Source organism: Lacerta agilis, chromosome 16, assembly GCF_009819535.1.
Source record: "Lacerta agilis isolate rLacAgi1 chromosome 16, rLacAgi1.pri, whole genome shotgun sequence".
In the NCBI taxonomy this organism is placed as follows: domain Eukaryota; kingdom Metazoa; phylum Chordata; class Lepidosauria; order Squamata; family Lacertidae; genus Lacerta; species Lacerta agilis.
Window position 1 is genome coordinate 32,984,818 of NC_046327.1, and position 25,098 is coordinate 33,009,915.

The following is a 25,098-nucleotide window of genomic DNA, read 5'->3' on the forward strand; positions in this document are numbered from 1 at the left end:
TGTGGGACTAAAACTCCCATCAGATCAGACCAGACCATTGGGCATGCTGGCTGGTGCTGATGGAACCTGGCTCCTCACCCCGGTGTTAAAGAGAACAGATTACCCTCCCTGGGTTTTTGCATAGCTTGATGCTAGCTCTACGAGCGCTGATGGCCAGCTGATCTTGTCAGAGCCTAGAGCATGGCTCGCAGCTACCTGCAGGATAGATGCCAACGTACATTTCGCCTGGGAGTTTGAGTGTGTCGCAGGAGTGGGAGGGAAACGGTTCTGAGAGCAGCAGTTTGAAAGAGGCAGAAATCTTTTCGCTGGCTGAAGGCGAAGGAGCTTCAAAGCCAAGCAGTTTGCTTTTGAGGAACTGGATGGTGCCTTAAGTTTAAAAAACAAAACAAAACTATTATTTGATTTATAACCCACCCTTCCTCCCAAATAAACTCAGGGCAGGGTAACATAAAACATTAAAAAAGGAAAATACTCTAGCACCAGTTCTAAAACAGATAAAAGCATTACAGTATCTCGTGTGTCGCCATTTATTACAGCAAAACAGGCAACGGTGGTTGTGTATGAAAGTGAACCAAACAGCTTTTAAAAGCTACTTTTAAAAACAAAACAAAACACTATCCTATCGTTCAGCCCAGACACTGAGGTCCAACTCCGAGGGCCTTCTGGGGTTCCCTCACTGCAAGAAGTGAGGTTACAAGGAACCAGGCAGAGGGCCTTCTCAGTAGTGGCGCCCACCCTGTGGAATGCCCTCCCATCAGATGTCTGAAGGCAGCCCTGTTTAGGGAAGTTTTTAATGTTTGATATTTTATCGCTTTTTATTATTATTAATATTCTGTTAGGAGCCGCCCAGAGTGCCTGGGGAAACCCAGCCAGATGGGCGGGGTATAAATAATAAATTATTATTATTATTATTATTATTATTATTATTATTATTATTATTATTATTATGCTCAGGGTTGCCTGGAACAGTGCCTTTCAGTCATCAAATGCCTGGAGTCAGCAGGAATGTTTTAAAATATCTTCTGAAAGCCAGTAATGAGGGAGATAGATGCACCGCCCTAGGGAAAGCATTCCATAAATGGAAAGCACTTTTTTAGGTACCTGGGTCCCAAGCCATTTAGGGCTTTATGTGAATTTGGACTGGTAGTTCACTGGCAGCCAGTGCAGCACTTTCGGGATCCGTTGCGCAGGGTCCCATCAGGCATTCTGCACCACCTGCAGCCTCCAGACTGTTATAAACAAAATCTGCCCTTATTCCCTTATGGGGTACACAACAGCCCTTATAGAGTGCTTTGTAGGTTCTCCATCGGTAGGAGAAAATAACAGAGGCCAACCAGAGAATATTGAGAAGCAAAGCAGCTAGTAAGCCTGATCTTTATTACTGTATTTTTCAGTCCATAAGACGCACCTTTTCCCTCCTGCGCGTCTTATGGAGCGAATGGTGGTCCCTGGAGCTGAATTGCCCAGGGGCCAAAAGAGGATCATGCTTTTTATATTACAAAGAGAAAAGGGAACGTTGAAAGGACCCCGCTCAGCAGCTGATCAGCAAGAGATCAGGAGAGAGATAAAAGTCCCCGGCTCCCTTTCAGCCCCGCCCTCCATTGTTGAATGTGCTGCAGAGGGAGGTTGTTTTCCCCAGCGACATGTGACTGGCTGATTAGATTATCTGTCTGGAAACTGTAGAAAAGGCTCCCTTTCCTTTAGAAGCTGCAGAAATGTGAGTTGAACCCCATAAAAATGGGGCTTTTCCTCTTTGCTTTTCTCCCTTTGCAAAAGGAGCTTTGCTTTTCCCCCTTTGCAAAAAAAAAGCTGCAAAAATTTTAGCTGATCCTCAAAAAAACCAGGGTTTTTCCCTTTGCAAAAAAGCTCCAAAACTTTTAGCTGATCCTCAAAAAACCAGGGCTTTTCCCTTTGCAAAAAAGCTGCAAAACTTTTAGCTGATCCTCAGAAAAACGGGGCTTTTAGAAGAGGAAAATCAGGGAAAAATTTTTTCCCTTGTTTCCTCCTCTAAAAACGAGGTGCGCCCTATGGTCCGGTGCACCCTATGGAGTGAAAAATACGGTAAACTGTTGCAACAGGGTGCTCCCCTCACACACAGGAGAGAGGAGGAGGACCCAGAACAAAGGTGTGCCTGCCCTTATATAGACATTTAAATTGCCCGCCCTGGAGTCCAAGACCACCCCCAGAAACATCATACATACATCACAGAAGGGGTGTAGCCCAAGACCAACCCCCCCCCCGATACATCATACCTACATCATAGAAAAGGCGGTCTACAACAGAAATTTGAATGTTGTTGTTTTTCCTGTCCGCCAGGTTATCTGATAATGCCTGATCTGATTGCCTTTCCTGGTAGGTAATTACTTAATTCCTGAGATAACGGGAAGGTTTCTTTCACCTCCTCTCTCCTTGCAGAGAAACACTTGGTCAGCTTGAGAGTCAAAATGGTTTCAGGGCTGTCCTCCCACGATGCCTCAGACATGTGGCCTATACATTCATGTACGTGTTTGCTTGGTACACCTATGAACATTTATTATATATGGTGAACAGAAGTTTATTAAATTTGTGAGGTCCATGCCTTTACACAAAATACCGTATAACGTTATTAAAAGGATAAACAATAAAATTATTAAAATAAGTTAAAATTCATGTCGCGCTGTCCCAGCAAAGGAGACAAAACCCAAATCCCCCCCACCATACAGGAAAGAGGATACAACAACAGGTTAGGAGGGCGATGGGAGGGCCCTCACTACATCATCCATGAACCCCACCCTAGTTTTCATAGCCCTCGCCACAAAGACCGCTACCACGTGGGAAATCCGTGGGTCAGCGTCCACCAGCAGAAACTTTACTTGGTCCTCAGAGTTGACTATTGATTTGGGAATAGTTTGTAAGATCACATCCCTGAAGGCTGAGTAGATATCTAAGACCTTAAAATTCCTATAACAAGACCATCTTTGAGGTAGTCCTACACACAGCACATTACAGTAGTCCAGATGGGAGGTCATCAGAGCGTGGACAAGAGAGGCTGGACTATCCTGATCTAGGAATGGCCATAGCTGGCAAAGCATTCTAAGCTAGCTCGGCATAAGCACTCCTAGCTGCAGAAACTACTTGAGACTCTGCTGACGTATCAGAGACGTATCAATCTGTTACTTTAGGGCAGTGGTGGCGAACCTATGGCACGCGTGCCAGATTTGGCACGCAGAGCCCTCACTGCTGGCACACGCACCATCGGCCCATCCGTGCTGCTGCTGTTGTTTTTTCCCCAGGCTTGCATCCGCTGTTGAAACCTTGGACTTTTTTTTTTTTTTTGCTAGTCGCTGGAGATTGTGTTCGGCGATTGATCTGTTTTTCAATTTGCTGCGTCAGTAGTTGTTTCTGATTGGGCATAACAGCGTTCGTTTTTTAACCCTTATTGTGCTGTGTGTGTGTTTTTTTGGCGCTTTGGCAGACGATGATGTCGGCGCTGCATGTTAATTCCAGCGAAGGTATTATTTGTCATTTATTTCTGTTCTCTCCCCCCCCCAAAAAAAGCTCAGCAGCTTTGGGGCGCCCCCCAAAAAGCAAAGCAAAGCAACTTTTGTGCGACCCCCCCCCCAAAAAAAGCTCCACAAGTTTGGGCAGCTCCCCAAAAAAAGCTCAACAAGTTTGGGCACTTTGTGATAAATAAGTGGTTTTTGGTTTACAGTTTGGGCACTCGGTCTCTAAAAGGTTCGCCACCACTGCTTTAGGGGGAGGAACATCCTCACCGGAAGCAAATACCAAGCTTGTACTGTCTGTCTTGTGCTTTGCGCTTTTCCACACTCGATATCAGTGAATCAAAAGACATCAAAATGCAGCAAACCTGTAGGAAACCATCCTCACAAGGACTGGGGAATCTCACAGCCATTGGGAAAAGGCTCCTCCTAGAATTGCCTGCCCCTCAAGGAAGCAGGGAGCGTGAAGCAAAGGCCGGAAGCCAAGGATTTCCAGGGAACAGCGAGGAAGCTTCCTGTGTTATCCCCCGATCTCCCTTTCCACCCTTCCTGAACTCTACAGGAGGCGGGAGGAAATAGGAAGGGAAATAGTTCAGATCTCTGGACTGGGTGCTGGCCAAGGCCCTCTTCCTTCACTGTCCTGTTCCAGCCACGCTAATCTCATCAGCCGATCGGAACAGGGCAGATTAAAGTTTATATATAAACGCAATGTGTCTCTCTCCCTTCCCCGTTTGCCAGACTTTGCCCATAGTGTCAGCTGGAAGGCCAGGGGAGACGGGGTTTGGTCACTTTCAAGGCCCTCTATGCACAATCCTCACCTTAAACTCTTCGCTCTCCAACATGCCCCGTTGAGCTCAGATCGGAACCATTCCACCAGCATCCCTTTCTCTCCTGCTGCACTTCGAGAGAGAGAGAGAGAGAGAGATAAGAGATGGCGGCCGATGGAACTCCAGCTGTGGAGTGCCTGGCATTGAGAGAGGACTGGGGAGCCTATGGGTGGAATGGGTCAGAGGCCAAGAGCCCAGGCAGTCCTGCCACCATCTGGGAAGAAGATCTCTTGGCCTCGATCCCTTTAGACGAGCGGGAACTGTGCAAGACCACAGCAGCCCTGTGAAGCTTCCATTCACTTCAATATGGCACATGTCGGAATATCTCCCGATGATTATGCACCAGGCTCCCTGGATGGGGTCTATGTGTGTGCTGTTTGGCCTTTCTGCCTTGGGCCCCAAACGTCTCAGGAACCAACCCCTAGGAGACAAGGTCCCTTCAGCCCCCCCACCCCATAAAAGATTTGAGGGGGGTCGGCTCTCCCAAAGTTGGCGAGCATTGCCATTCAAATGGTGTGTGTGAGCCGCATCTTGCGATTGTTTATGCAAGGCGGAGCTTACCTGGGCCTCCCACCCCCCACCCCCCAATATTTTATTCAAGTGGCACCCCTGGGCCAGCCCTTGCCCTGAGTTCCATTTCTTTCTGACTCCCCTCTTGACATTGGGGGCCAGCCCCCTTCCCTGCTCTGCGTTGTCTGTAATCCATAGGTGCAGATGGGATTGGCTCTTGCAGCCAAGCCCCTCCCCCTGATTATCCCTCCAATCCCATTAGGAGATTGCAGGAGGGTTTATTGTGTGCCCTCCTTGTGGTGCCCTGCACTATTCTGCGCATTCCCGGCATGGAAGACCTGTCTCCCGTCAGGAAGGGCCCAGATGCCCAGAGGACCTCGGGGATCCATGGGAATTCAAGGCTGCTGTCCCTGGCTGAGCTGTGGGAAAGTGACTACAGGCGCCCCAAAGGCTTCGAGTCCATCCTGGGGGAGCATGAGATGGTAGGGCTAAGTCTCCGCTGCTGGGACTTTCTTTTCTCCCCCTCCTAACCCACAGGTTGCCTTGAGGTACCAAGGCATCGCTCCAGAATCCCTGGCTGGCATTCCACTACGTTTTACTCAGAGTAGACCCACTGGCATTAATGAATGTGACTAAATTGGATCCATTGATTTCAACAGGTCTACTCTATTGGATCCAGGCTCCCTGTTTCCTTCCTCCCCCCCCCTTTACCTCTCTAAGCCAGTACGCTCAGTTTCCATTGCATCGCTCTGGACCAAACCAGGTGTTGCCTTGTTTACTTGCTTCCTGTGGCAGCTGTGGGCAGGCGCTTATGGTGGCAATAGGCAGCATGGTGCCCTCTGGGTGATGTTGGCCTCCCACTCCTGCCACCCTCAGCCAACAAGGTCAGCGGTCAAGGATGATGGGAGATGACCACCTGCAGGGGCGTAGCAAGGGGGGTGTAGGGGGTGGTTCGCCCCATGTTCCATAATGGAGGGGGTGACAAATTATCAAGGAACAATTACTGCCCTACTAGGGCGGTTCATAAAAAAATAATTCTTTAAAATGCCTGCTCCAAAGGTCTTATATTAGTATACTAGGGATTATATAGCTATATATGAAATTTCATGCATATCGGTTAATATCTTGACCCTCCTCCACCAAAATAGCTGTTTACTTGGCTCTTTTTCCTGTGTCGTGAAGGTTGAAATTTCAGTTCAGTGGAGCACTTACTGTTCCCAACCCCAACCCTGTGGAAAGCCATCTAATTAGACTTTAATTTGATTTTGAGATGGTTTTAGGAAGTAATTTAATTATTGTTTGATTTTACACCAATGTTACGTATCTGATGTTAGCCACCCTGAGCCCGACTTTGGCCGGGGAGGGTGGGATATAAATAAAAGTTTTTCATTATTATTACTTGTTATTATTCCTTTGTAAGAAAATATGAAATAACGTAAAACCATTTTTGCAAGGGGGGGAATCAATGGGGGGGGGACAAGAAATTTTCCGCACCGGGTACCACCTGACCTTCCTATGCCTCTGACCACCTGGGCTACCCCTGCTGCACAGAACCCGTCGCTTAGTGCAGAATTAGGCTTGTGGCGCACTGCTTTCATAGGAAAGAGTAACACTTGTGGGTGTATCTCAACCCGTTCAGTTCAACAGGTCTTCCCCACTGTCACTGAAAAGAGCACGGGGGGAGGGGCTGTTGCCCATCAAAACCTATTCCATTCTTCTGTCCCTTGCTTGCCTTATTTCAATCTCAGAGCCTTATTTCTTTAATAATAATAAAAATTGCACAAATTTGCCATCTCAGTATAGAAGGGTCACTCTTTCCCAGGGCCAGATTTAGGTCTGATGAGGCCCTAAGGTACTGAAGGTAATGGGGCCCTTTATATGTCCAGCTGTCCTTTGTCAACAACAAATTGTCGCTGTTTTTTTGTGTTGAATATATGCTATATGGTAATTTATAGACCTAATTACATCATAGGAGCCTACACAACACAAAATACGGTTGCTGTATGTGGGTTTTATTTTATTTATTTTTTATCTTATATTTTGGAAATGTACATCCAGGTGTTTTTTTCCCCTTTGTTTTTTTGGGGGGCCCCCAAGAGAGTGGGGCCTTAAACTATAGTTTGTTTAGCTTATACGTAAATCCGGCACTGCTCTTTCCTTTTGAGAACGTTGTGCATGTGTGTGTTGTGTTACTTCTGCTGAACTTGCACAGACACGTTTACCCCACACCTCTCCTATAATAATCACTTGATATTCACACACACACACACACACACACACACACACATACAGGTGAAACTCGAAAAATTAGAATATCGTGGAAAAGTCCATTTATGTAAGCAATTGTTTTCATTAGCTACTGGAGTTTAATATATGAGATACACTCATGACATGCAAAGCGAGATATGTCAAGCCTTTGCTTGTTATAATTGTGATGATTTATGGCGTGTAGCTGATGAAAACCCCAAAGTTGAAATTGTTAATCCTGTATGCCATAATCATCACAATTATAACCAATAAAGGCTTGACATATCTCGCTTTGCATGTCGTGAGTCTATCTCATATATTAGTTTCACCTTTCAAGTTGAATTACTGAAAGAAACGAACCTTTCCGCAATATTCTAATTTTTTGAGTTTCACCTGTACAAATATATGAATAGGAATATATATCTATTTAAACCCATCATCCTGAGAAGAGGGACAATGTATGTAAAGGAAGCTGTAACTGTCAGTGTATGTTAATGCAAGCATAGCCCAAGGTGTGGGTTCTCTGTAGCCAAAACAGCTGAGAGAATATTTACCAAAAGTGAGGAGATTCAAGGACATTGGTGCTCCGGCGACATTAATATCAGCCGTGCCTTTTGCCGCTACAATAAGCTCTCTGCAAACTGATCTTTTTTTGCTTGTGTCTGATCTTCTGCTTAGTCTTATTAAATCATGTGAGTCCTTGAGCACAGGAATGTTTTCAGTATAAAACTCCTGCTGCCCTTGAACAGGATCTGCTGTAGGTTATTAGCTGGTTGGTGTAGCAAAGGCTGCTGTGATTTACACTCCCTGCTACTATGGCATGGGCTGCACAAGCTGAAAAAATAAACCTATGCTGCCAATACTCTTCTTCTTCAAAATATTCTTTCTCCTTGGCTAAATGAATAAATGCTTAAGCCAAGAAAGAACTTAGCATATGAATTTGAAAGTGTGCAAATGTACCAAAACTTTGAGAAAGAATATTTTGAAGAAGACTAGATGTTCTAGTTTAGAGATGTAACATGTAAATTTGTATGTATGAATATACAGTAAATCCTGGGAAAGAATTTACTGAAGAAGCCCAAAATTGTCCATGGGCGAAACGGGACAAACGCCGGCACCCTGTCTAATTTTTGTGCATCACATCTTCAATATTCCATCTGATTGGACTTGCTTTCATCTATTAACATCTGTGCGTATCATGTGACTGGACCTATTTTCATCAATATCTACAGGAGCCTGGCTAAAGACATCTAAAGACTGAAATTGTCCTGTTGTACTAACTTGAATGAGTTTTCTGTTTGTGGCTTCTTTGTTTGACTTTTTGCATTGCTCTCTTTTTGATTGGACTACCAATATAGAATTCCATACGTGGAATGGTTTGGTAGATTTGTGTGCGCCGTTTTTGCGCTGCTTATTGTATACTGATATGGCATGGGCTGCGGCAGGTCCATTGGCAGAATTATTGGAAAGGAGGCAGGGAAACGTTCCACCGCAGCGGCATGGAATAGGAGAGCATTATAAGTCAATCCAAACAAGCAAAAGCCTAAATATAAGGTTGAATACGTTTGCAGTGCAATCCTATCCATGTTTGCTCCGAACAAGTCCTCCTGTAATCAGCGGGGCTTTCTCTATTGATTTGTAGGATTGCAGCTTTAAAGTGATTTAATTTTATTAAATAATTTTAAGAAAACAAAGTCTCGGGAGCATCTCAGTCATTCCCAGTGCCTTTGTGTTCATTAGCTAGAATGCTGGAAGCAGGTTTCTTTCTTACTGCACGACTGATATGCAATAGCATTCGCTAGCTGACATCATGTGTGTATTTGAAAGCTGAGAGGTTATGAGATGGCATATATTACGTTTGCCTGAGTCAAAATTAAGCAAGAAAGTTCAACGAATGCTTGAGAAGTGCTCAGATTTCAGTGCTCAATAGAAAACACCCATTAAACAAAATTCCAGTTTGGAATTTTGAATCTAAAATGTGGTGGAAATTGACGTTTTGGAGCATTTAGAATATTTGTAAATCCAGACCTGGGGCTCAGCTATACAGCTGCAAATAAAACGTTTTAAGTGTGTTGCAAAGTGCATTACACAAATGAGACACTAGATGGTGATGGTGAGCTATGGCAAATTCAATATATTTTTCAAAGTGCTTTTTAAAAAAAAAATCCCACATTTTTTTTAATGCATCTAGATTCCACCCTGGAGGTGTTTCCTTAATAACAGATGCTTCTCAGTCAAATGTGGGCAGAGTTGCTTTTCTTTTCTTTAGCATTTTCCTCTTCTGACTGCATTCCTCTGCAGGTCCTTGACATTGGCGAGTGCCTCACCGTCCCAGATGAGTTTTCCGAGAAGGAGAAGAAGACAGGGATGTGGTGGAAGCAGCTCATTGCTGGAGCCATGGCTGGTGCTGTCTCCAGGACTGGAACTGCCCCATTGGACCGACTGAAAGTCTTCATGCAGGCAATGAGCTGCTAAGAATTACATGGGGGAGGGGAACAGTATTTCATTCTGCATTGGGACCTGGAATGGTAGCATCAGTTCATGTGGTGTGGGGCAATGATGAATTGAAAAGGGCCTCTGTTTCGTCCCAGATTGCCATGCTGAGGATGTTGTGACCAATTTTTTTGCCCCATACAACAGAGATACCCAAAGGCATAGCTGTCAACTTTTCCCTTTTCTTGCGAGGAATCCTATTCGGAATAAGGGAATTTCCCTTAAAAAAAGGAAAAAGTTGACAGCTATGCCCAAAGGACAAGAGCCAACAGTGTTTCATTTACCTACCTGATTCCTGAAATATGGCAAGGGAATACCCAAAGGTCAGGAGCCAACAGTTTTGGGGGTGTTTCATTTACCTACTTGATTCTTGAAATATGGCAAGGCAAAAGGCTGTTTCGAATCAGCCTTCTCATTGGGTTTACTCATCTTGGAATTCCAAGTCCAAAGACTGATGAGTGCAAGCGATGCTGTTATCTGCAGGCTCGACTACAGCAGAGCTGGCCATTTGCTGAAAGTCAGCATGTGAGTTCAAAACTTCCTGTGCCTCTTAGTTTTTGCCCTTGGCATTAAACTCCCAAGCGGAGACCACAGCTCCCTATGGCACGACCCAAAACACATTTTGAAATACCGTGACCACTGTTTGAAGTATGTTTTGAAAGACTGGTGTCAGGGATTTGCCTTCTCCTCGCGAGGAGAGCCCGGGGGGAGGTCCTACTCGTGAGGAAAGCCCGGGCGGGAGTACTCCTCACAGGGAGAGGGGGAAAAGTGATCCTACCAGTGGGGAGGATCAGGGTAGGGAACCTCCTCAAGAGGAGGTCTTGCTCAGGTACAGGGAGCCCCAGCCACTGCTGTCATCTGACTCCTCTCAAAGCCCATCGCCAGAGCTTTCTCCCGCGGAAGAGGAGGAGGAGTTGAGGGTTAGGGAAGCTGGGCAGAGACCCAGCAACGCCAGCCAGAGGCGATCAGAGGGGGAGTTGCAGCTTCTGGCGCCAGCACAGCATCGGGGGGTCAGGGGACACAGAAGACGTCGTTTCAGGGTGCAGAGGCTTTGGTGCTGGGCGGGAAACAGGAGAGGGGCATTTCCGGATTCTGCAAGTGACTGAGCGGTCATGTTTTTAGCTAGCTCTGCACTGTAAATAGTAATGCACAATAAAGTAATCTTTAGTGTAAGAGGACTCTGTCGTTACTCATGAGCAACACCGTGGTGTACCCTGACAACTGGCCTTGGAATGGCTGAAAAAGACCAAGCTCTTCGCCTGCAGCATTTGAAGATAGCAAACAGGAGGAGAGACTGGATATTGGGGGAAGTGGGAGAGGTGCATGCGAGACCTATAGAATTTATTTCTTCTCAGAAGGTGGCTTACTTTCTGACTAGTGTTAAACCTTATCTACTCCCCTTGGCAAACCTTATCTACTCCCCTTGGCAAACCTTAAAATTTAGGGAAACAAGATTTCATTTATTTAGGTATTGCACTCATATCCCAAGCTGTTCTCCGAGCTCTCCCAGGTCCTAGTCTCACACTCTAACCACTGCACACCATAGAGTTGCATCAGCCGCAATGAAGAAGTACATGGCTGCGTCAGAGTCCTCTCTTAGTGTTCCTAATTTTTCCATAGGATAAACTCCAACCTTGACTTCCGCCTGCGTTCCTCCTCCTTTCTCCCAGAAAATAGCAGCAACACCTTCTGGGAGCCTTTAAATCTTGTGCATTTAGCAATCTTGCCTCCTTTGCCTTTCCAGTGCGATCCATTGTGAAATTTTAGGGGTCTTTTGGAGTGCTGCAAAGGATACTGGGATGCAGCTCCTGCAACACCCACTGGCTTTTCATTGATGCCCCCACAACTGGAAAATGGCCATTGTTGCATATGCTGTCAGGAAGAAGGGGGGACTCTGTTTTCCTTGCCCAGGCCCTGACGTTGTGGTTCCATCTTGCTGTAGGTTCACGCCTCCAAGAACAACAGTATGAACGTTTTGGGCGGATTGCGAGGCATGGTGCGCGAAGGAGGCATCCGCTCCCTGTGGCGAGGCAACGGGATCAATGTGCTCAAGATCGCACCTGAGTCTGCCATCAAGTTCATGGCCTACGAACAGGTAAGGCCTGTTCACAGGGCTGCAGCTTTGCAGGGTAGTCCCTGTGCATGTGCACACAGCATTTTAATTCCTTTTTTAAAAATCCTTCATTACTGGACAGAACAATGACTTTATGCAGCACAGTATTTCCCATACCTAAGTGCATGGAACTCCACCTTGGGCATGTTTTTATTGCAAGAACTTGCCCTAAAAGGATCATGCTCCTTTTGCACAGCTCCATTGCCGTCACTCAGGCCAAAGTGCCTAAGGGGGGGGGGGTTTCACAAACACTATCTGTGGCTCGCAATCCATTGCTTATCATTGCAGATCAAGCGGGCAATTCGTGGGCAGCAAGAAACACTGAGGGTGCAGGAGAGATTTATTGCTGGCTCCCTGGCTGGTGCCACAGCACAGACCATAATCTACCCCATGGAGGTAAGCTTTCTTTGGTAGTAGAGCTTGAGGGGCAAATTCTCTCTTTTTCTTTTTAATAAAAATTTATTAAATTTTTAACAATAAAACAAAATACAAAATACAAAACAACAAAAACAACAAAAAATACAAAAATCTTAACAAACAAACAAACACTTATTCAACTATTCTTGTCTTATTCCTAACATTATTTTGGGACCTCCTCACATGCTCTCTTCTGCGTTCATTTCTAATCTTCCTTAGTAACTTTGTAACATTGTAAAATCCTCTTTCTCATCTAATCTTAATCTTTATACCCAATAATCATCATTTATCTATAATCTTAATTCTAATAAAAATAAACATAACACATTTCTAACTACTTCTTATATCCTATCTTAATCTAACTTCTGACATTACTGTAGCCTTATCTATCCTCTGATTTTAATTTCAAATGTCTATCTTTTCGCGTCATTTCAAATAGTCTTTAAATTTCTTCCAATCCTCCTGCACCATTTCTTCCCTCTGGTCTCGGAGTTTCGCGGTCAGTTCTGTGAGTTCCATGTATTCAATCAACTTCATCTGCCAATCATTCTCATTCTGTTGCTGACTTCATCCGTCATATCCACCCAAATATGTCCGTCATATCCACCCTCGATTTTTGAACGTAATCCATTCTGGAAGACCGTTCGACTTCCGAAACATTCGAAAACCGAGGCACAAAGGGCTGTCAGCAAATTCAATTGAGAAAATTGAAAAACACACAGCGGAAGCCGCTTGACTTCCGAGGCGCGTTCGAAAATGGAAGCATTTACTTCCGGGTTTTCGGCGTTTGGGTTCTGAAACTTTCATCAACACAGTCATTCGAGAACCGATGTTCCACTGTACTGCTAACTAATATAGGCCTAGGAGAAGTATCCCCCTCTGTGCCCCCACCAAGCAGGACTCTGCAGTGCAATTTCTCCCTAGTTGTCCCTACTAATTTGTGGACAGATACTATGAAGACATTTCGCCAGAAGGAACTTTTGTATTTCAGGGACAGGACAGGAAGGTCCTGATCATTTCTTTTCAGTATGGTGGGATTTTATTTCACAAAGTTTCGTTCCCTGTGCCATCTAGAGAAACATGGCTGTCGTGATTCCAGACTCGGTGCTGTTGCTTAATATGAGGGGATGACAGATAAAGGAAGGATATTCATGCCTTAGTTCATCTGACTCCCCTTCCCTCTCCAGGTTCTGAAAACACGGCTGACCCTCCGCAAGACGGGTCAGTACTCAGGGGTGGCGGACTGTGCCAGGCAGATCCTGCAGAAGGAAGGGATCCGTGCCTTTTACAAGGGCTACGTGCCAAACATGCTGGGCATCATTCCCTACGCTGGCATTGACCTGGCAGTTTACGAGGTGAGTAACTGGGCATGGGGTTGGCACAAACAGCAAGGGAAGCTCATCCTCGCCTCCTACTGGCTTCTAGTCCTCTGTGAGGTAGGATACTGACCTGGAAGCCTTTTCTCCTTGAGGCCCTTGTGAAAGACACTGTCACCATCCTTGCAGGAACCCTTTCTCTCCCATGCTGTGTGCCAAAATGGCAATCTCGCCAGATTCCAAGGCTCGGCATGAAAGCCGCTGCCTCCCCATCTGTGTTAGGCGCTGGGATGCATCTGCGCCGGATTCCCAAGTTACCAACTCCCCCTCTCCCCTTCCTTTTGTGGCAGACGCTGAAGAACACCTGGCTACAGAAGTACAGCAAGGACACAGCTGACCCGGGCATTCTGGTGCTCTTGGGCTGTGGCACCGTCTCCAGCACCTGCGGCCAGATCGCCAGCTACCCGCTAGCTCTGGTGCGGACCCGGATGCAAGCCCAAGGTGAGATTGCGGCGGCGTCCAGACAGCCTGGCCTCCAAGGAGAGCACTGAAGGGTGGCTGGGACTGAGGTATAATGAGCAGGAGGCTGGACTAACTGCAAAGTCCCATTAACGATTGGAGGGACATAAGGAGTGTAGGGAAGAAATTCTGGGGGGGGGGGGGAGGAGAGACTGGAAGGGCTAAGAAACAATGGCCTGTTAACATAACAATATCTCCTCATATTTGCCAGGTTTCAGGGCTGGCCATCAGTTTTCAGTTTAGACCAGCACACAGACACACACACACACACACACACACACACACACACACCAGGCTTCGCCCTGAGATACCAGGCTTAGCTAGACTCTGCTCTCTGATCTCATCAGGCAGCGCTAGGCTCTTTGGGCAGCTTCCAATTTTAAATTATAAAACCACAGCAAAACATCAAACATTAAAGACTTCCCAATACAGGGCTGCCTGCAAATGTCCTCTAAAAGTTGTATAGTTATTTATCTCCTTGACATTTCATGAGACAGCATTCTGCAGGGATGAGAAGGCCCTCTGCTGGTTCCCTGTAACCTCACTTCCCGCAGTGAGGGAACCTCCAGAAGGCCCTCAGAGCTGGACCTCAGTGTCCGGGCTGAACGATGGGGCTGGAGACGCTCCTTCAGGTATACAGAGCCGAGGCCGTTTAGGGCTTTTAAAATCAACACCAACAGTTTGAATTATGGTCGAAAACTTACTGAGAGCCAGTGTAGGCCTTTTGGGACCGGTGTTATGTGTTCCCGGAGGCTGCTCCCAGTCACCAGTCTAGCAGTCACATTCTGGATTAATTGTAGTTTCTGAGTTGCCTTCAAGGGTAGACCCAAGCAGAGCGCATTGCAGTAGTCCAAGCGGGAGATAGCCAGAACATGTAACACTCTGGTGAGACAGTGCACAAGCAGGTAGGGATGTGGTTGAGGCCAGTATCAGAGGTGGGCATCAGGTTGGTCACATGTCAATCACGTGAAGTCATCATTGCCTCAGGTGAAGAGTTTCCCATGAATTCAAGCTGCTTTGCAGATGAGAAACGTTCCCTTGCACAGAATCCCTTCACTTGTGAGCTCCCAAGCTGGGCTTGCTGTCTTCGCTGGTCAGCTGATTGTTCCTGACAGCAAGCCCTGCCAGTGATCAGCTCTACCAGGGAATTCCTTGTTGGGGACTCCCTAGCACAGCTGGTCCCACGAGGGCTTGCTGTTAGCACTGACAGCAAGCCCTGCATGGCAGGGAACAACCAGGAGCACATGTTGCTCCTTTGCAGCTACACCTTTTCCTGTCCCACACCTAATGTCCTATGATATCAGGTGTGGGGCAGGTGGCTTAGAGAACACAGCCTGATGCGTCCCAGGGAGCAGAGGTTCTCCAGGCCTGCAACACAGCACCATCGTTCACATGCCTTGCACTCGACCTCAGGACAGTTGTGTGGATTGGGCACAAAGGAAGAGGGGAGTGAGAGACTGTCAGTGAGGAGGAGTGGGGGGCTCGATCCAGGGGAGGACACCCACTGTGGACATCTTGCCAAGGGCCTTCTGAAACCCGGAGCTGGCACTGAAGTTGACAACTCTGCTGTGGATTGTTGGATAGGCCTCACCAAGATACACATAGAGCAGTCAAATACAACATTCCTAGAGTGGACATAAAAGGGGATGTTTGCTCCAGCCAGTAGAAATGTTCCTGTTTCCTCCTGGGCTGGGACAGACTTCCTCTGCATGTGACCAGAGGTGGGTGTGACCTTACCTGTGCAGGTAACAAAAGCACCAGGCACACAGCCCCCTCTCTCTCTTTGACTCCATTTGTCGGAGAAGCAACAGCTTTTTAGCTAGAGGTGTTCTGTTGACTTTCAGCCAACAGAGGACAAAGGGACTATCTCCATATGGGATAGATTCCACGTTTATATACTTTATAACCTAAATCTGCCTTCAGGGATCCATCTGTGAACTGATTGTGTGAGTAAACTTCTTTTACACTTTTTACACAAGATTGTGTCGTGTCTATTCTTTTTAAGGGGGAGAAAAGGGAATTACCAGGAATCCTGTACTGTATTGAGAAGCTTATACGAGCTTGCAACCAGCTAACCGCTGTGCACGTTTAAAAGGGGAATGCACTCTGCTAAGTAAAGGGACTTGCTAACACAAAATAGGAAAGATATTATTAAACAATATATCCTCTCCTGCCTCCCTGAACATTCCCACACAGAGGTCGGGTGGGCCCAAGCAGGGGTGGGTTCCGTCCAATCACTGTTGAAGCAGGTACCTCCTCGGCCGGATCTCGCTGAACGTTCTCATACCATTCTTATGCTGAAACAGCTATAACATTAATTAAAAGCTGGGCCCAATTACAGAAACAGAAGTGACCCTCTCCTGGAACTTTGTTGGAGAAGCTTTCAAACATATGGCCCTGACCTCTCTGCTCCTTTCCCCTCTCTCTGCAGCAACCATTGAAGGTGCCCCACAGCTGAGCATGCTGGGCCTCTTCAGGCACATCCTCTCCCGAGAAGGGGTGCTGGGCCTCTACCGCGGCATTGCCCCCAACTTCATGAAGGTCATTCCTGCTGTCAGCATCAGCTACGTTGTGTATGAGAACATGAAGCAGGCTCTGGGGGTCACGTCCAGATGAAGCGGATGAAGCCTGCTTCCCCAAAGTGACCACAGGACCTGCCTCTCAAGAAGGACCGCTCCTCCCGACAGTGTGTCCTGAAGGCAGCAGTAGGTGGGGACAGACCTCTTCTGCTCTAGTGCCCTGTGGGGCAGGGAGTGGGCAGCTGGGCAGAGGAAGGCCGAAGAGTACAGGAGTGAGCAGGCCCTTGTTCTCCTCATCCCCAGAAGAGCAGAGTTCTTCCTCAGCAAGGAGGACCAAGGAGGCCTGCCCCATTTGCTTACAAAGGTGTCCCCCGCCGGACGCCAGAGGATAGGAAGTGCCATGGCCCTTTTGAGGTAGATTTTCATAGGTCTCCCAAGCGCTAGAGTCTCTGGGGACGGCCACCTCAAACGGGCTTGCTTCTGAGTCAAGGCTACTCGCCAGGAGCCTGATGCTCTCGCTGCATGTGTGTCGTCTTCTTCCCTGCCCCCCCACCCAGCATGTTTCCTGTTCTGTGTATTTCTGCCAGCCATACCGCGATCCAGCAGGAAACCAACCCCACCGACGTTCATTGCCGGTGGCGTGTGGCCGGATCTGGAATGAGCAGCTATCCTGTTAGCAAAATGGGGAAGGTACTCTTCACCCCACTTCACCCACGGTCTCTTGGCACTGGAGATGATGCATTCAGGGACAATCTGTCATACACTGGAGGTGTTAGAAAATTCAGCGATTGCAACCAGGCGTTTTCCAAGCCCTTTTGTTGACACCCTGGCATCTGGGGGGTTTGAGGATACATGAGGACATGTTCTTACTCCACCCCAGATATCCAGCTGCAGAAACTGAACCACGTTGATCCCTCTTCCATTCCTCTCTCTTCCACATCCTGTGGGGGCGCTGGAGCGCCAAGAGGTTGCATTTCAACCCAGCACTGCTTTATCTTTACCTATGTGGAAAGTGTCTGTATATTTTGACTTGTTTTTAACTTATAAGACTGGTTTGCACTCTCTTCTCGACCTGGACATCGGGAGATGAACTGAAATGTCTTCCCATCCCCCAACCTTCCCTTTCCCCTCTGAGGTGGTGGACAATGAAGAAAGACATTTCAAGGGCTATTTGCTGTCGTCATCAACACACTTTACCTGAGGTCTCTGGATTTCTTGTGTGAACACATTTCTGCTTGCTGGGAGATGTTTGCACTGGTCACATCAGCACTGTGGCTTAAGAAGTGACACACACCCACACCCACACACCCAACAACAACCCCCCTTGAATCCATGCTCCCTGGTTTCCGTGGTCCTCTTCTGTCTTGCTTACCTCTACGTATTGCCAAGTTGTAATACAAAGGAGGTAGGAACTTATTTTCCCTCTCCCCACCCCCCACCCCTGTGGAATATTGCTTTGAAAGATGCATAAGAGGCAGGGTGGCAGGTAGAAAGTTTGCCCAGGAATACCTTCCTCCCCACCCACCACCCAGTAATCATAGTAATAGTAATAAAAATAAAAACCTGTTTTCAAAAGATGACCCATCTAATGTGTAAAGTTCTGGGGCATTAGGGTTCCAAACCTCTGCTGCACAGTGCAACCAGAGTCGCACTAAAAACAATTAACAAGGGGAGGATCTGTCGCAAGAAAAGCTTTCATCTTTGTTTTTCATAGTCATTTCTGCTTCTGCTAATCACGGGCAAGAAGATATGAAGGGCACTAAATTCCTCCCACCACCTGTACCAGCAGCTATATTCAGGAACCTCTCCGGCTGCTGAGATTTCTTGCACGCATTGCTCCCATGCTTTGCAACCAAAGGGCAGGACCAGGGAATAACCACGAGAAGGCAACAGTAACCCAAGTTCCCCCAGACTTTTAATGCAGTCATACTGTGGATCTCAAACGCCTCGGCTCCCGAACAAATTGGCTCCCGAACGATCGAAACCCGGAAGTGAGTGTTCCAGTTTTCAAACGTTCTTTTGGAAGCCAAACCTCCAGCGGGGCTTCCGATTGGCTGCAGGACCTTCCTGCAGCCAATCAGAAGCCGCACTTTGGTTTCTGAACGTTTTGGAAGTCAAACGGACTTCTGGAACAGATTCGACTTCCAAGGTAGGACTGTACTTGGGACAGATGTGGATAGGGTGGTTGTTGTTGTTTTAATGGGATACTTTTATGCTCAAAAAGGTGCACCTGTACTTTTCATGATCAGCTTCCAAGACAATAGGAAGTCAGCAGTGGCATCTACAGCAGGTTGAAGCTGCGGGACCCCAGACCCCAGATAAGCAGTAGCAATGTTGATGGCAGCAGTGAGGCTCTGCCCCATCACACACACACAACCTTTGGGCAGGCATCTTCCTTGTAACTGCAGGATAACCCAGGCTCAAGGGTGGGATTGTGATTTCTGGACTACAGCGAAGCCTCTGAGATTCCTTCAAATGTGTCAGCTGTAGTGTTGAGCTTTGTCTGGGGTGGACCTTGGTAATACGGTGCCATGTGCAAGGCCAAAATTTGCCCTTCTCCCTGAGCCTTGTGCTGCCTTCCCAAAGACGGGCTTCCCAAAGCTGGGAAAGCACTAACCTGTTAGAGCCCTCACACCTCCTTCCCAAAGCAAACACTTACTAGGCTTTGGGAAGGAGGCAAGAAGGTGTCCCCTTGGCCCCTGCGCCCTCAGCAGAGGAGCCAGTTGTACTGTGCTAAATCTGCCCCTGGCTTTGTCTGGGAATTCACACGTCAGGAAATCAGTTTCTTGGGTTGATATACATGGCCATAAGTATTTAATACTTTTTTAAAAAATGCAAATACAGTGGTACCTTGGTTCTCAAACGTGATCTGTTCCAGGAGTCTGTTCGACTCCTGAAATGGTTCAAAAACCAAAGCGTGGCTTCTGATTGGCTGCAGGAGCTTCCTGCACTCAAGCAGAAGCCGCGTTGGACGTTCGGCTTCCGAAAAACATTTGCAAACCGGAACACTTACTTCCAGGTTTGCGGCGTTCGGGAGCCAGTTTGTTCGGGAGCCAAACCGTTCCGAGTACCAAGGTACCACTGTACTGTATAACAAAAAGAGAAAAATAAAAATTGAGAATTTCTGGCTGATGTTAACAATAATAATATTTCATCACTTGTAATTTAAACATATAGATTAATATAAGCAGTCTGTATGTCCAAATAGATTTCTAAACAAGATTATAAACCACGTGTTCAAATGTAGAAAGAGCGCTGCATTTTATTCATGTTTAATGCACAAGAATCCACAAGACTCTTAGGAACTGTAATTTGTTTCAGGTGCTGGGAACTGTAGTTCTGCAAGGCACAAACTACAATTTCCAGGATTTTTGAGGGGGAGAGCCATGTGCTATATGGTGTGGATGTGTGATGTCTTGGGAGGCAAGAGCGTCAATGCGGCACAAGACCTCCATGTTTCAAGGGGCAACAGAGTGTAGTGCATGATGTTAGGAATCCAAGGTGTTGGGCCCCTCTTGTGTTGCACAGGTTTGGAATCTCAGCCTTATGGGCTCATCCAGATAGCAGTTGTGTTGGTGTGGAAGCCTCATCAGAAAGAGATGTCAAAGAAAGAGGAGAGAATTTGTGCAGTAGTCAGTACACTGTGCAGCTTGCACGGCTCTCCGGTGCCTCACTGCATTAGTGGTAATTAGTGTGAGGAACTTGAATTTCCCTGTGGCTAAGGGAAATATTCTATCTCAGATTTAGGGAGGATACTGAGAAGCTGGAACGTGCAGAAGGTGATGACCAAGATGATGGAGGGTCTGGAAACCAAGCCTTATGAAAACACTTGAGGGAGATGGGTATGTTTAGCCTGGAGAAGAGAAGCCTGAGAAGGAGATAAGATGAGTCATCTTCAAATAGCTAAAGGGCTATCACATGAAAGAGGCAGCAAGCTTGTTTTCTGCTGCTCCAGAAGGCAGGACCCTTACTAATGGATTCAAGTTACAAGAGAGGCGATTCCAACTAAACGTGAGGATGAACTTTCTGATTGGAGGAGGCAGTGCTATTTTTCTAGAAAAAGAGGTGCCAGAACTCACCATGAACACCTCCCTTGCTCTCTTAGAATGGCAATGGCACCCACATGAGTGGTGCTGGAACTGAGTTCCGGCTGAATGAAAGCCCTGGTAAGAGGTTTTCATCAGTGGAACAGACTACCTGGGAAGGTGGCAGACTTTATTTCATTGGAGATATGGGTGGCTATCTTTCAGGGATTCTTTAGTTGTTATTACTTCATTGAAGGTGGGTTCGATGAGATGACCTTTTTGCCTTTCTTCCAACTCCACGATTCTGTGTTGCCTGATGAGCATGGTGAACCTATTCCAAGTTAGATGGGGGTTATGATCCATTTAAAGAGCTTTGAGGAAGGCATTAGTTCCACATTTGTAGCTTCTCCGATTGCAGAGAAGGAAAAAGTAGTTGCTGAATATCAGCTCTCTCTCTTTCAGAGCATTTACCTATAAGAAATGAAGAGCAATTATAAATGTATATACCTGCCAGTATTCCTATCCGGTTGTGTTCCTGGGCTGATGGTACATAAATCCAGAAGAGAAAGAAAGGTGGGGAACCCACTGTACAGAACTGAGGCAATGCTAGAGAGATGTTTAAGATGGTTTTCAGTGGAAACTTATGATTTAAGGTTAATGGCACTTTGATTTTAGTAGCAAAAGGGGGAGAGAAGGAGTCAAGAAACAGGCAAGACTTGGGAGCTTGCAGGGATGAAGTGAAACTAAAAGTATTCCTTGAGCCTGGCTGGCAGCTCATGCTTGGAGCACCTCGCCCTTCTCCTGCTTGCAACACTGGGGAGGACAGGTAGGATTGCTCAGTTGCAGCCTTGAGGTCCCCACCCTCCCGTCAACAAATTGGGAGAAAAGGCAGGGGCCACTTCTGCTGCCCATACCCATGTTATGATCCTTCCTCTGCTAGCTATAGCAAGCGAGATCCTCAGGTGTGCTGCCCAGAAGGTGGGTGAATAAAAACACTGGTGAGAAAACGGGTGGGATAAGCTGTCACTGCCATGTCATCTCCTTTGTGAGCTGCACATTTAAAGGTGTTTTAGGGGAAATCTTTGAGATGTAGACTAGCAACCCTAGTGAGAAGGGTTAATTTGGTATGTGACCTAAAGTACGGTGTAGATGTAAGTTAAAGTTTGGAGAATCTGACTGTAGGGCAAAGGACTGGTTAGCCTTCAGATCCCCTCCTGCCAGTGAGTGCAAAACAGCTGTATATCCTATTATCCAGTTGTGACCCTGGGCTTCCTGCTGCATGACTCTTTTGAGCATTGAAAAGGTGTAAATATCAAATGATCCCTGACTAAAATTTTCTACAGAGAAACCAGCTACCTCTTGTTACTTTATCCCGGGAGAACAAGTGTGGGGTCTGGTTTCTAACATAGAATCCCTTTTTTAGGCACTGAGCAAAGTGAAAAGTCCTACCCACAGCTTTTGCATTCATCTTGCACTCTTCATTTATAAATCTTGCCTGAAACCGACTCCAGCAAGGCCACTTCCATACATCTGTTGCTGCTGCGTTTTGTGTTGGTATTTCAAAGGGAAAAAAGAACACACACTAATAAATTTTCTAAACTTTCCCTTATGTTTCTTCGCCTGCTTATTATGAAACTGGTTTCAGTTGCAGAGTACAAACATTTTAGGGCAGGAATCAACCATATCTATGTTGCCTTTGTACTAGGAGCTGCATTTTAATTCATTATTCTTAACTTCCTGACCCAACAGAGACAGGAATTCTGTGCAAGGTTCACCAGTCCTCCTGGCTTGCAGTACAGTGTCGTTATATGGCTTGATTGGAGTGGATATTGTGCATCTGTTCCAATTTTATAGTATTGTTACTCACTCGCGCCACCAAACTGCGAGATGTTGCAGGGATCATGTTATAGTAGAACTGGGGAACCTGTAACATTCTTGATGTGGTTGGACTCCAGTTCCTGCAAGCTTTTGCCAGCATAGTCAATGGTCAGGGTTGATGAGAGTTGCATTTAACAACATCTGGAAGACCACAGGCTCACTATCCCTGCACTACAGCGTGGTTCCTTTGGAGGAAAGAGTACCGGTACTGGATAATTAGGGCTCATCCACACCTCCAGTTCTTCATGGCTAGAAAGCACGGGCCCAAGCAGTTTTCTGTTTGTCCCTCATTTTCTAGGCACGGATCCAAGTGGTTTTGCCTTTTCCCTGCTGCTTTACCCCAGAAAAGCAGCTCTTTGGCACTGAACTGCAGCAAATAGCAATCCATGGAAAAATCAATTGCAGTTTGTTTTAATTCAGTGCTAAAGATCGTGTTTCCCTGGGGGAAAGTGGTGGGGCAAGCAGAGGTGTGGATAAGTCCTCTGGGTGTCTTTGTAATATTCAATTTATGCAATTTGCAAGTAGTTCCTGGTGAAAGCCGGCAGCTATGTAGCAGGGTCACAAAGCCTGCTGACTGTGCACCAGGTTCCCAAAGGGAGCCACAGCCTCCCAATAATGCTTCTACTGCAGCTTAACCACGGCTCTCTCTGCCTCCAAAACTGAAAATACAGAATTTGGCTACAGCTGCCACTCCCTTTTAGGGCTTATCCACACTTACCTTTTCCCCATACTATCCAGGCACAGGTCCACACTTAAAAGCTCCCTATCGGTTATTCGATTTGCTTTTGCTTTTTTTTGTCCCAGAGCATTCCCCATGAAGACCCACTTTTTAGTGCTCTGAGCAAACATCAGTTTAGTTTTTTCACTGATTGCCATTTGCTCCGACTGAGCTTTAAAGGGCAGGCGCAGGAGAGATTATTCAGTCACCAAGACACATGAACATTCTACCCACTGAGGACATATCAACTGATGATTTCTGAACATTAAGCATCTCTGTAAAATTCTGGAGTTGCAAAATGTGTATTGTTCAATTTGAACAAATGACACTGGGATGGCAACCTGTCATGAATGCTTTAGCTGAGATTCTTGCATTGCAGGAGGTTGGACTAGATGACACTTGGGGTCCCTTCCAAATCTACAACTCTATGGTTCTTTGACTTCATAATTTGCATGAGCCACTGGCTAGAAATTGACCTGCAGTTCAGGGCTGCATCAACTACACAAGCAACCAGGCACAAGCAACCAGTTACACCCCCGTTTGCTCTTCAGGACTTAAGGGTTGATACAAAACTGGGAAGAGGTGCAACACTTTAGGGCCGTACTTCCCAAAGTGTGATACGTGAACCCCCAGGGAGCATGCAAAAACGTTTCAGATGGTATATGGCAGAATTTTTAATGTTACTTTATCCTAGTTTTTAAGTATTATTAAAACTACCCCCTAATGATCTTCTGGGGTTTCACAGCGCATTATTTAGCATAACTTTCTTTTTTAAGAACCAGGACATTTCCTCCCTACCATTGGCACAAATAACACATCTATGCAGTTACAAGATGGAGATCTGAACAACATCTCCTGCGTACCAAGCAGTTCAAAAGCACGCCAGTGCAAGTAGATAAATAGGTACCGCTGTGGCGGGAAGGTAAAACAGTGTTTCCATGCGCTCTGGTTTCCGTCAAGTGTGTCCCGTTGCACCAGAAACAATTTAGTCATGCTGGCCACATGACCCAGAAAGCTGTCTGCAGACAAACGCCAGCTCCCTCGGCCTGAAAGCGAGATGAGTCGCCTTTGACTGGACCGTCCAGGGGTCCTTTACCTTTTACCTTATATTATTTATTTATTTATTTATTTGTAACCCGCCTTTTTCCTTGGCCAGGACTCAAGGCGGCTTACAGATAAAAATAAGAACACCTAAAAACCGGGGTGGGGAATGCAATAATTAAAAAGCAATTCACTATTAAGACCACATGCAACCTGTTTAATTCATGCAGGTAGTTACAGTAAGACAAGCGCGGCACGAGGACTTTAATTAAAACCCCGCGGGAACAAGGCCTCCCCCTTCACCTGCTGGTCCACGGGAAGCAAGGAGGGGGTCCAGCTTTCACTTCACTACGCAGGTTGTTCCAACGGTGTCCAGGCCAGCGCACAGCATCTACGGCGGAAGCCTGAAATCCGCCCGGCGACTCCAGCCTGAGGGTTGTTGGCCAGTGTCCCGCCCCTTCCGGCAATCGCGGCTGTCATTGTTATGGCAACCCCGAGGGTAGGTTGAAAAGACCAGCAAGCTCCGTCCCGCCTTATTGGTCCAGCCTCGCGTCGATCATGCTGAACTTCCGCCTTACTGCAGCTCTCCGACCAATCTCCTTCTAACTTCAAGGGGGGCGGGAAAGAAGCGGGAGTGGGTTTTTCCCCGCCCACCCCCACCACCCCGTGCGAGCGCTTTCCCCTCTGTCCTCGTGCAAGGGCCTACGTGAGAAATCTGGATATTTGTCCCTGGTGATTTTTGGCGGGCCGGCGGCAACGCGCACGTCGAGCGCGATTAATTTTTTTGCCATTATGATTATTGCTATTATTAAAGGGACCCTTTAGAAGCGACCTAACCCCACGTTAGCCCCGCCCTTCCAAACGGTGACGGGATTCGACCCCAACCTCTGAGGCAGAACCCGGTTGTCACTTTGGTTGAAACCAGCGCATTCTGCCACATGACGTACTCTCCGTTTCTCCAATGGAGGGGCTTGAGGTCTAGCGACCTTGCCTCCC

The 25,098-nt window shown here is 46.8% G+C and overlaps 1 protein-coding gene across 1 annotated transcript in view; it reads left to right on the forward strand.

Annotated features, from left to right (window-relative positions):
* LOC117060698 (calcium-binding mitochondrial carrier protein SCaMC-3-like) overlaps positions 1 to 17,999 on the forward strand; it is a 49,577-nt gene extending 31,578 nt beyond the window's left edge. The window contains exons 5-10 of the mRNA XM_033173156.1: positions 9,365 to 9,523; positions 11,499 to 11,651; positions 11,958 to 12,065; positions 13,274 to 13,441; positions 13,753 to 13,903; positions 16,353 to 17,999. Coding sequence (XP_033029047.1) covers positions 9,365 to 9,523; positions 11,499 to 11,651; positions 11,958 to 12,065; positions 13,274 to 13,441; positions 13,753 to 13,903; positions 16,353 to 16,537 — 924 coding nt within the window. The 3' untranslated portion in view covers positions 16,538 to 17,999. The remainder of the gene's footprint in view (positions 1 to 9,364; positions 9,524 to 11,498; positions 11,652 to 11,957; positions 12,066 to 13,273; positions 13,442 to 13,752; positions 13,904 to 16,352) is intronic.
* The last annotated feature ends 7,099 nt before the right edge of the window (positions 18,000 to 25,098 follow it).